Below are 9,643 nucleotides of genomic sequence, written 5' to 3' on the forward strand. Positions count from 1 at the left end.
GAAAAAAAAAAAGGTTCAAGCCGTTAGTTAGATAGCTATTGGGGCAACTTACTATGAAAGGTTATGGATTCAATATCTCGTTCGGACCTGGGTTGACGTGGAAATGGACTTGCTGCTACCAGGGCAGTCAGGAGAATGTAGACCAAGATGTGTGAGGAAATCATGATATCGCCAGGTTCCTTAGATCTAGGAAGTATGGGATATCTGAATGGGAAAATAGAGCAAAATAAGAGTAGCCCCGTTATGGGGGGTTCTTACAAAGGGAACTGGGGCATTAAATAGATTTGGGAGAATCGGAACCCGGGTCCAAACCTCAGGGAATCAATTCCTTTGACGTGACACTCGGCCTGCGGTAGGCTCATGTGAGGTCCCGAGTATCTCCTGTCTCAGAATTATGTATTGAATCAAGACGTCTATTCAGCCCTTAACGCCAGGGTCACAAGCCCTGCCGCAGGTATACTTTGCAACAACAACAACAACAACAACAACAACAACAACAACAACAACAACAACAGAAATAGCAGCAGCAGCACCGGCAGCAGATAGAGGCACAAGAAAAAATGGCCTCGGCAGGCGGGTGTTGTAACCGCCCATGGCCCCTACTCTCCCGGTTTTTGGGCCTGCGGTTCTGCACAGTAACCCACTCATGGGTTTCTCTCCAGGGTATAACAGGCATACATACGCCATGATTCAGTTCACCTTTTCTAGCCTTGGGGATGGGTGCATATACAAAATTAGCTCTCCAACAGTTAACAGCAAACGGCGGCGCAGTGCATGTCAGGGAGATGCTTGAGCTAACAGTAACAAAGCTGTTCTTTCGTGGAAAGCGGGTCTCTAGTTAACTGACTTTGATGGTCAAGTTGGAGCAGCCGTAGAGGCAGAAGGCATTCAGCTCATCCATAGCTAGTAGTTAGCGCTCAGCCTGCGCTTGTAGTTATACCGCCGAGTGCATTTCAGCAGTGTTTGCACCTGGATTGCTCAGAACTCGAGAGAGGGTGTGAAGAAAAAGAGGTTGCCTCAAGTTTCAGCTTTGATTACGTAGTTAACTAAACTCACTAACTGGTTACTTCGTTGTTAACTGGATAACTGGGGCAGGGATAGGCCGCTTTTAGGTTCTATTCGACCAACCTATCTATATAACTTGTACTCTGGTTACTTGTCATCAATGCATGGTAATCCAACATTAAACCACGCATGGGGCTGTGCAGCTAGGGTCTCTGATTAACTTCTGGAGAGGCAACCGGTTATAAAACTGGCCTCTTTTATTGTCTTGCTGTTTCATTCAGATCGCTTCCTTCTCGCCGTTTTGCCCATATTCAACATATTACCTGTTAACTAACCCCGTACCAACTTAAGAGCTAACTTAACTACAAACACATTGTCCTAGAGAGTACTCCATAAAACTGTCCCTTTAACACTGTTGAATCTCAGCAATATGGCTTCTGCTTTGCTACCCAAGTTGTATCTCCTCCTATCCTTGCTCTCCGTCGTCTTTGCCGATGCAAAAACTGGACCATACCGTATGACTGCGCCCTCACAGATAAGATGGCAAACATGCTAATGTCTTCACAGCCCTTGGTGTCAGCTTTGGCCCAAGATATATGTGGGTCTTCAATTTTATTAACGAGTGCTCCCTGTGAAATACTGAAGTTAGGGATCTCTTAGCAAAGTTGCTTATATCGACTCCGACGACAAGCCGGTTACAGTCACCAGCATCAAGGGGAGTGACGAGTACCGTGCCTTTATGGAAGACACAGAGAGAAATGAAGGGGTCATAGTGTACGTTCATGAACCGTCTGTTGCCTTATTCCTCCCTCTTGCAACCTGGCTAAGCCCTAGACAAGTCAACGGGCAGGGGAGTGGTACATCCGGGACGGTGAATCTCTCATCCCAACCCCAATGCCAGAAATCAGCCCTGATTATAAGGAGCTCTTTCGCACGGTAATACGCAGCACCAAGGAAGAAGTTTTGAACATCCTGGGTGAGCCTCGAAATATCACCGCGATTTCCGTTCCGCAATATTTCAATGACAGTTCGATGGGCATGATTTTCAGTGCCGCTTCAGATATTGAAAACAGTATTCGGTATTGGCAGGTCAAGAAACAGTTCTATCTTGGACGCTTTGCGTACGGACTCAGTTCGTGCGAAGGTTTTGGCCTAGATCCGAAGAACTGCAATGTTGAAGATGATCTCCCTCCGATCATATTTGTTGATTATAATGAAGAATATCTACAGATTATGTTGGCAGAGGTGGGGGAGTTCACATTCGGGGACTTGTACAGTGTAAGGCTACCCAGTCTTGGTGCAAAGCGACTGCTTGACAATGTAAGTGCTGAACACACCGCCGAATAATCCTTCCAAACATAGTGTGAGATCTAATAGTAGCTCTCCTAGAATTTGGATGAATACAGACTCGAATTGCAGAGCGCAATTCAAGACTTCAAGGACCGTGTCTCGGTTGTATATATCGATTCTGTGGGTGAAATTGTGATGAGTGGTGAAGCGCCAAAGCCGGCATTTGAAATCATTCGTGACGCGATTGCTGCTGTTCTCCCTCACCATGTTGGTATGATCCGCGACTCGATTGATCCGCTCTTCACTGATGCTGTGGGGGCTGCGGAATTTGCCAAAATTCTGGTTTTGGACCCTGAGGATTCTCATGTAGATGTCTGTAATCTCCACGATGAGCTATGACTTTCTATACCTAAAATATGTTCAAATTGGTGGAACTGTAGATAACCCGGACTATAAGGATCATTTTGAACTGGGCGCGGCGCTTGAACAAACCGGATATACACATCTTAGGACTGGAGTGGATGTCCCGTTAAGCACGGTTTGATCCCTGCGGGAAGAGTTACAACAGCTTCCCAGGGAAATATTCTCCGAGGAGTCTCCTCGTTATCAATCCAGCAGCGCGGCCAACCGCCGAGGAGTCTTTAAAACATTCTTTTGTTAGCTCGGTCTGAATAGTGTCCGTTGCGAGACCGAGGAAACCTCAAGGGTAGCGCATGAAGGGGAGAGCATCACGAAGTACGAAGGGCCAAGTCGGGAAGAAAGTACATAGTTAACCTGATCTCCCAACGATGTATCCCAGGAAGTTAGTTACACCGAAGAGGCGGAAGGCCACGGGAGTCTACCTACCTCACTGGCTACCTGTAGTTACCTACAGGTTGTGTCCACCATACACGAATGCGAGCAGCAGCCTGCATGGAAATAATATGTAGACGTTTTGAGTTACCGCCTCGGCTTCTGGTGCCTGGCTAGTAACGCGCTAAGAAGCTAAGAAGCCCATCAGATGCAGCCTGTGCCGCTAGACTAAATCTGGCTTAGCGTGGTTAGACAGATACGCTCAAACTTACTAGCGGTAATTGACAAAAAGTTTATGCGCCGGGGATGCGGAAGATGCACGTGACATATCTTGATGTGATGACTAATACCAACGTCCTCTATAAAAAGAGGAGCAAAAGGAGCCACGCAGTCCTCGACGTCTCTGCTTCCGGTAGCGATATTTACCAGCACTCAAGTGCATAGAGGAAAGCAAAGTGAGCTACAAACTACTGTATTGGAGAATGGTATATTGTGTATTCCCATGGCGCTGGAATATACGGGATTCCCTACTATACCCAGTTTTCTCAATGCTGGAAAGCCAGAAGCATCAAGCATGGAGAGCGAGTTATTATTCTCTCCATGCATCTTCTATACCTCCGTGACTTCTGAAGGAACATAGACATATATGATATCCCAAACGTCTCTGTAGAATGCACTAATTATACCCCAGCGAGTAGCTCTATATCTCTCCTGCTGCTACTGCCTAGTATCCATCTGTGCCTTGTAATCCATCAATAGCTCTCTCCTAGATGGTCATTGAATAGAGCGTCCCCTGGGCCACAAGTGTCGGCAGTGCTGCTCTCTCTCTCTCTCTCTCCTTTGGTCAATGGTTGTCCTGCGCCTACGTTTGTCTTGGTTTACTAGCGCTTTCCATGTCATGTGCTTGCTCCTGCCCTCACCGTCACGTCTACCCGATTAGGAAACCCCCGCGTTAACGCGATGTCCTGCTTCTCCATCACGAACTTCGTCTCTTCTCTTCCTCTTCTCTTCCTCTTCTCTTCCTCTTCTTTTCCCTCCCAGCCCACCCCAGCTCCAACCAGATACCTACCGGTCTACCGTTCATCTGTCTCTCCGTCTCTGCAGCATACCATCAGCCATACAGGCCAGCAAGAATACCCAGCGAGAATGGGCCCCCAGACCCTCGGCCTCTTTTTGATTGTCCTTTTTGTTGCTACCCGAACCTCCCGTGTAATGTCAGCACCCGCATTGACTGCCCGAGATTCCCCCACTGCAGGCGGGGCCGCGACAGGTGAGACTAATGGGCAGATCGCCGCAAGGTGGATGGTCTATTTCTCTCCACTTGTTGGTCTTATAATTTCGGTGCTATCGGTGACGGTAGTACCGAAGCTTGTATTGTGGTTCAAGAACCTCGGGAAGACGGGAGATGAGATTATCAAATCTCAGGAAGAACAGATTGAGACAATCAGGCGGGACGTCAGTGCTTTGAAGTCCGTTGTTGATAACATCAAGTCTCACGTTGAGCCAAACCAGCAGAACTATAACGATCTGAAGACAAGTGTAGATGAAATAAAGACTAGCATTAACAGTCATCTCAAGGCTGTTGAGGCGCGTCTTTCTTCCATTAACACACGCCTTGCCATTCTTGGTAGAAAGTGTGAGGCCCTCAAGGCCGGACAGGATACAATCCGGTCCACCCTTGATAATCTCATGCAGAAAGTCAAGGATGGAGAGCCGTTTCGGGGTACAACCTCGGACTCGCTCCAGAAAGTTATAGAGAAGCAGGACGGTTTCAAAAAGGGGCTTGATGCCTTCAATGACAGTCAGAAAAGAACTCTCGAAACGCTTGACCGGCTCATTGAGTTCATTCCTGCTTTGGTTGGGCAACCGGCTAACCCGCAAGTCGCTGGACAAGGTCCCGACTAGTGGTGCGGCTGGTTCCCCCGAGCTCTCCCCCTGCATAATTCCTCCCTGGGCTTGCCCTTGGAGAGTTATGCGGTGTGTCATTGCGAGCTGACTTCAGTTCTGTACCTGCGGGTATTTTTGATTTTTCTTTTGTTCGTATGTATGTATGCACGTATGTATGTACGCTCGCGTCTCGGTCAAAAGCTCACACCTCTTCGTGGTGATCGGGACGAGTAGTTGGTGATCACGCTGTTGGTCATTAACGAAACGAAGATGAGCTATTGTATCTCACATGGCTTGCCCTTTTTTTATTTTTTTATTTTTTAACATCCATATCACCTGTATGTCTTTCTCCATGTGAGAGTCATTTCCATGTCTATTTTTTGTCTTTTTTCTTTTTTTCCCCCCTGATATTACTTTGTATCGAGGGTCTGGAACCGGGGTTATTCTCAATTTGCCAGTGCCAATGCCCTATCTCATTCTCTGTCCCAATGCCTTTCTCGATCGGTAGGGATGACACAATCGACAAAGTCATGCAAATGTGTTAATTCACATTGGTTTATTGGGATAGAGTGGTTCTCGTCTATCTCCAAAAAACCTTGGCAAACGTGATACCACTCCCCATGCTCTGTATTTTCACACTGGCCTACATTTTCCCATAGAGTGGTTCGAAGAGCAGCATATCCAGGTTTATCGCGGAGGTGAATAATAGAGTATTCTCTCTCAGCGCCGCACCATTCACACCTATAACACGTGGGGGGGAGTTCCTCAGTCAAATTAAATTCCATCTTAAATGGACTCCAAAGATGTTGATAGTTTATCAACGCTACTTGAGTTGCCCTTGCCTTCGATACTGGATTTGACAGGTTATATTCCACCCATACGTACCGCCTGAATTTTAGGTTGACGCCACCCCCATTGTCAACACACTTTATATCCATGCAGTCTACTCCCTTGATGTCCTTGTCTGGTTCGAACATGGGATATTGCGTCTGGGGCACCAGATCATGCTCGCTGCGTCCGTGTCGTGGACCAAACCGATGATGATTCACAACCTCTTTGGCATACGTATAGGGGAATAGAAATTTCCACTGCCCAAAGTGTATGAGCCCGCGCCCAGATTCACAAGGTAGCCAGGGTTGCCAGATATCCCGTAACCGGCGATGGAATTTTACACAGAGATAGCAAAGGATGTGGTCTGGAAATTCCAGCTCCAGCCGCTGCAGAAAGTTTATCCGATATGACGGCTCGGCTCGCAACTCTTGGAGAACTCTTGTTCCATCCACAGCTACGAAAGCGGCTTTGCAGATCAGTGCAAGCGAGGCTGTATCCACCAGGGGCAGGAAGGATACTACAAGGTAGTACAGGATATCGGCGCTGAGGGAGTGGACTGGGGATTGTGGCTCAGCTATCACTGGCTCGAGTTGAACTTCCGTGAGATTGGATTCATTTTCAAATATATGGCTTTCATGTGGAATCTCGACTTCTTCATCGTCGGATAGTCCACAACACGATGCCCATAATTGACGGCATATCCAAAGAGCCGCAGTGGACTTCAACCCGCTAAATTTCATGCTACAAGAAGAAGATCGTATATGTCGAAAGAGGATGTAAGAGAAGTGGAGGAATAGGCTCTTCTACGAGCCAAGAGCTGTTGTCAAGTGATGTGTTGCGTTGTAAGATAGATATAATAGAAATGGCACAGTTCATCCGTGACTCTGATATCTGTCCATGTAGTGACTGCACTCATGTTGGTGTGATATATGTATCTACGTGGTTGAAGCACGTTAACTACAAGTACGCTGTAGAAAGCTATAGACGTCATTGATGACTGTCCGTCGACTCGTCAAATATGATTGGTCTGCCTTGAGAGCTAATTTTCTTGACCTGTGATTGGCTGTTGTGTCTAAGAACTTCCCCCTTTGAACCCCGATCTCAACGTCCATAAAGAGACTGACAGGACAAGAAGAGATAGACAGCGGGACGAAGGCCGTCGAGGAGCAGGATGTATCCGTACGGAGTACGAAGTACCACTGCTGCCCCTAGTAAGATTGAGCGTACGGGCTGGACCGCGCTAACTAACTGGATGTCCATAAGTAGGGGAAGCCACCTCATGCCGCCAAGTTGACTCCATCGCGATGGGGCCAGGTCGATACCTACAAGCTCACTAACTAAGTATGGACTCTTCTCTGTGGCCGGCTCCGAGAGTCGTGTTATGATATAAATTATTATTTTAAGTTACCGCCGGCGTACGGATACAGGTGCAACTCTTACACTGGCTCTGCGCACCCAACGATCTCCATCACGGCTGGACTCTGGACTCCTCCTGTCCGCCTGTCCGCCCGCCTGTCTCTTTGTTTGTTTCTCGTGGGTTGTGCAGCAGCATCAGCAGCATCAGTAGCAGCAGCAGGCAAGGGAGGGCGGGCGGCTCCAATCATCCAGCTCCCCTGCAACATGGTTCCTCCCCGGCTGTGTTGCCCTCCAATTACAGATCTTTCCGTACCTCTCCACGTCGGACCCATCATATCTCCCGTTGAGAAGTCCAACCTAAACAGCTCAGCAGCAGAATGGGCAGGCAGGCAAAGCAAACCGAGAATAGCCTTGGAGGGGGGAGGGAAAGGGAAGGGTGTGCGAGCTTGTGGCGCCGAGGCAGTCGACTGAGTCCAGTTAGGGCGGATGATCTGCTTGCCTGTGAGGAACAAGCGGTGTCTCGCGAGAGAGTCAGAGTGAGTGCCTTGCTCGTAAGTGTCAAATCACCCGACAAAATCACCTGAGAGAAAAAGGCAAGATGGAAGGGAAGGGAAGGGAAGGGGGGTGTGTGTTTGGAAAAGCAACGCAACGCGCATACATCTTCGCTGGCATGGGTTTTAATTCCTCGAAGGGCTCCAAATCTGCCCTCGTTGACGCTCTGTGCGACCAAGGCTTGTCTGCCAAACTTCGAGAACAGACGGTCTTTTTTTGTTTTTGTTTTTGTTTTTGTTTTTTTATTACACAAGAACGAGCTCGGTATGTATGTATGAACGTATGTATAAGTATGGGCTGCTCCTGTTTCTAGATGTCTCAGGGTCCTTTGATTTCGTTTGAAATACAGGAGTTACTTCGTTACATGGCACCAAAAACAGCCAAACAGAAAGCGGCGTTATCCACACACAGGGACACCTTATCACGAAGCCCACGACCAATCATTATTAGGCAAGCCGACGCCTGGAGCGCTTCGTTCCTGGGCCAGCATGTCCAATTAACACAGGGCAAACCATAAACGGGCTATATGATCGCTGGTTCTAAGGTCGGTCTCCCGGCCCTCAAGCTTTCCAGCCAATATCGACCGAAGGAAAACAAAATATTATACTTGCACATAACACCCTCGCTGCCTCCTGTGCACATCGAACAAAAACGGTCAAAGTTTTGGCCCCAACAGCTGTGTAGGCCCAGTCGACAACGATGCTTACTTGCATAGTTGCCAGCGCTTCACCGGACTACCATTTGCCACGGAGCGTGAAACTGATGATAATGCTCACATGAAATATAACTACTTAGACGGCGCTTGATAGCCACGGGAAGGCAGACTAAAGAAAAGCAAGGCGACGAAGAGCCAACCAGCTAGCCAGCTCGCTGCAACGACGAGGACTACTGGTGTTTATTTATTTCTTTCTATTATTATATTACTTACCTCCGTGCAGCTCTGCAGGTTTCCCTCTGGCCAGCTCCACTCCCTGGTTTCTACCTCTGGCACCCGGCGTCGGTATCACCTGTCCTGTGGGAGAGCTGCCTGGAAGGATTGTTACTGGGCATCCCCGTAGCTACTCCGGACGTTCCTCAGAGCCGGAAGAAAACGACAGAAGAAGAAGCAGGATAAGAAGGAATTGAAAAAAAAAGAAGAAGAAGAAGAAGAAGAAAAGAGAAAAGGGAAAGAGAAAGAAAAGAAAAAAGAAAGAAAGGAACAGTGGCAGACCAGCCCTTCGGAGTGATATTCTATTCTAAGCAGGCTAATCAACTCCATGCTGCGTTCGATCTCTCTCTCACCCCTGGTGCGGCCTGCATGCGACAAACAGCAACTCCTCCTCCTCCTCCTCCTCGCCCTCTCTGCCCATCCACCAGTTAGACTAAAGGAAATAAGTCACGACGGGAGAGTAACTTGTATGGGCAAAATATCGACCTCTATCTCTCTCTCTCCTTTTTTTGTTTTCCCCTTTCCCTTTCCCTTCCCTTGCGACAAGAAGCAAGAAGGTCCAGTCCCAAGCCAGGCCTAAAATAAGGTGTTTCAAGCCTTGCTGGCCCGTCTATTGGAATTTCCGCCGGCCCTGATTGGCTGCTCGCTGCTTGAAATATATCCCAAGCAACTCCTGCCTGCATGCCTGCAACGGGCTAGCCTGGCGAGTTTTGGATTCATCTCTTGCATGAAGAGCGTACCCGTACCCACCAGGGGGGGAGAGGGAGGGGACGAGGAGGGAGGGAGAGAGTGGACAGGGACAGGTACTTTCATCTTGTATGGCCGCCTCGCCCGGGGGCCTTGTACCCATCCATCTTTATTAACAGGTACATAACTAAGTCAGTCTAACTAACTAACTTCACCTCCCCCGAACGAACTCAAAAAAAAAAAGGAAGAAGGCCCTCCTCCTGGTTATTTATACGGTATTGCCGTGACCGCTGCGGTACCTGCGAATACCTTTTT

The 9,643-nt window shown here is 48.3% G+C and overlaps 5 protein-coding genes across 5 annotated transcripts; 2 read left to right on the plus strand and 3 right to left on the minus strand.

Annotated features, from left to right (window-relative positions):
• Positions 1-417: 417 nt before the first annotated feature.
• On the minus strand, positions 418-594 carry TRV_00186 (uncharacterized protein; the record flags this gene model as incomplete). The annotated part of the gene is made up of 1 exon (XM_003025589.1): positions 418-594. The coding sequence occupies one exon, from the start codon at positions 592-594 to the stop codon at positions 418-420; it is 177 nt and encodes a 58-aa protein (XP_003025635.1).
• An 841-nt stretch (positions 595-1,435) lies between these two features.
• TRV_00187 (uncharacterized protein) lies at positions 1,436-2,694 on the plus strand (the record flags this gene model as incomplete). Its single annotated transcript, XM_003025590.1, has 4 exons — positions 1,436-1,520; positions 1,671-1,779; positions 1,953-2,325; positions 2,395-2,694. 4 exons carry the CDS (start codon positions 1,436-1,438, stop codon positions 2,692-2,694), a joined length of 867 nt encoding a protein of 288 aa, XP_003025636.1.
• Positions 2,695-4,047: 1,353 nt separating this feature from the next.
• On the plus strand, positions 4,048-4,992 carry TRV_00188 (uncharacterized protein; the record flags this gene model as incomplete). The annotated part of the gene is made up of 1 exon (XM_003025591.1): positions 4,048-4,992. The coding sequence occupies one exon, from the start codon at positions 4,048-4,050 to the stop codon at positions 4,990-4,992; it is 945 nt and encodes a 314-aa protein (XP_003025637.1).
• A 768-nt stretch (positions 4,993-5,760) lies between these two features.
• On the minus strand, positions 5,761-6,545 carry TRV_00189 (uncharacterized protein; the record flags this gene model as incomplete). The annotated part of the gene is made up of 2 exons (XM_003025592.1): positions 5,761-5,824; positions 5,860-6,545. The coding sequence occupies 2 exons, from the start codon at positions 6,543-6,545 to the stop codon at positions 5,761-5,763; spliced, it is 750 nt and encodes a 249-aa protein (XP_003025638.1).
• Positions 6,546-8,771: 2,226 nt separating this feature from the next.
• Positions 8,772-9,074, minus strand: TRV_00190 (uncharacterized protein; the record flags this gene model as incomplete). Its single annotated transcript, XM_003025593.1, has 2 exons — positions 8,772-8,943; positions 9,022-9,074. Coding segments are annotated over 2 exons (225 nt in total), but the record flags the coding sequence as incomplete, so codon positions are not given.
• Positions 9,075-9,643: the final 569 nt, after the last annotated feature.

The sequence above is a fragment of the Trichophyton verrucosum genome (assembly GCF_000151505.1).
Source record: "Trichophyton verrucosum HKI 0517 chromosome Unknown contig00013_1.f1.exp, whole genome shotgun sequence".
NCBI lineage: Eukaryota > Fungi > Ascomycota > Eurotiomycetes > Onygenales > Arthrodermataceae > Trichophyton > Trichophyton verrucosum.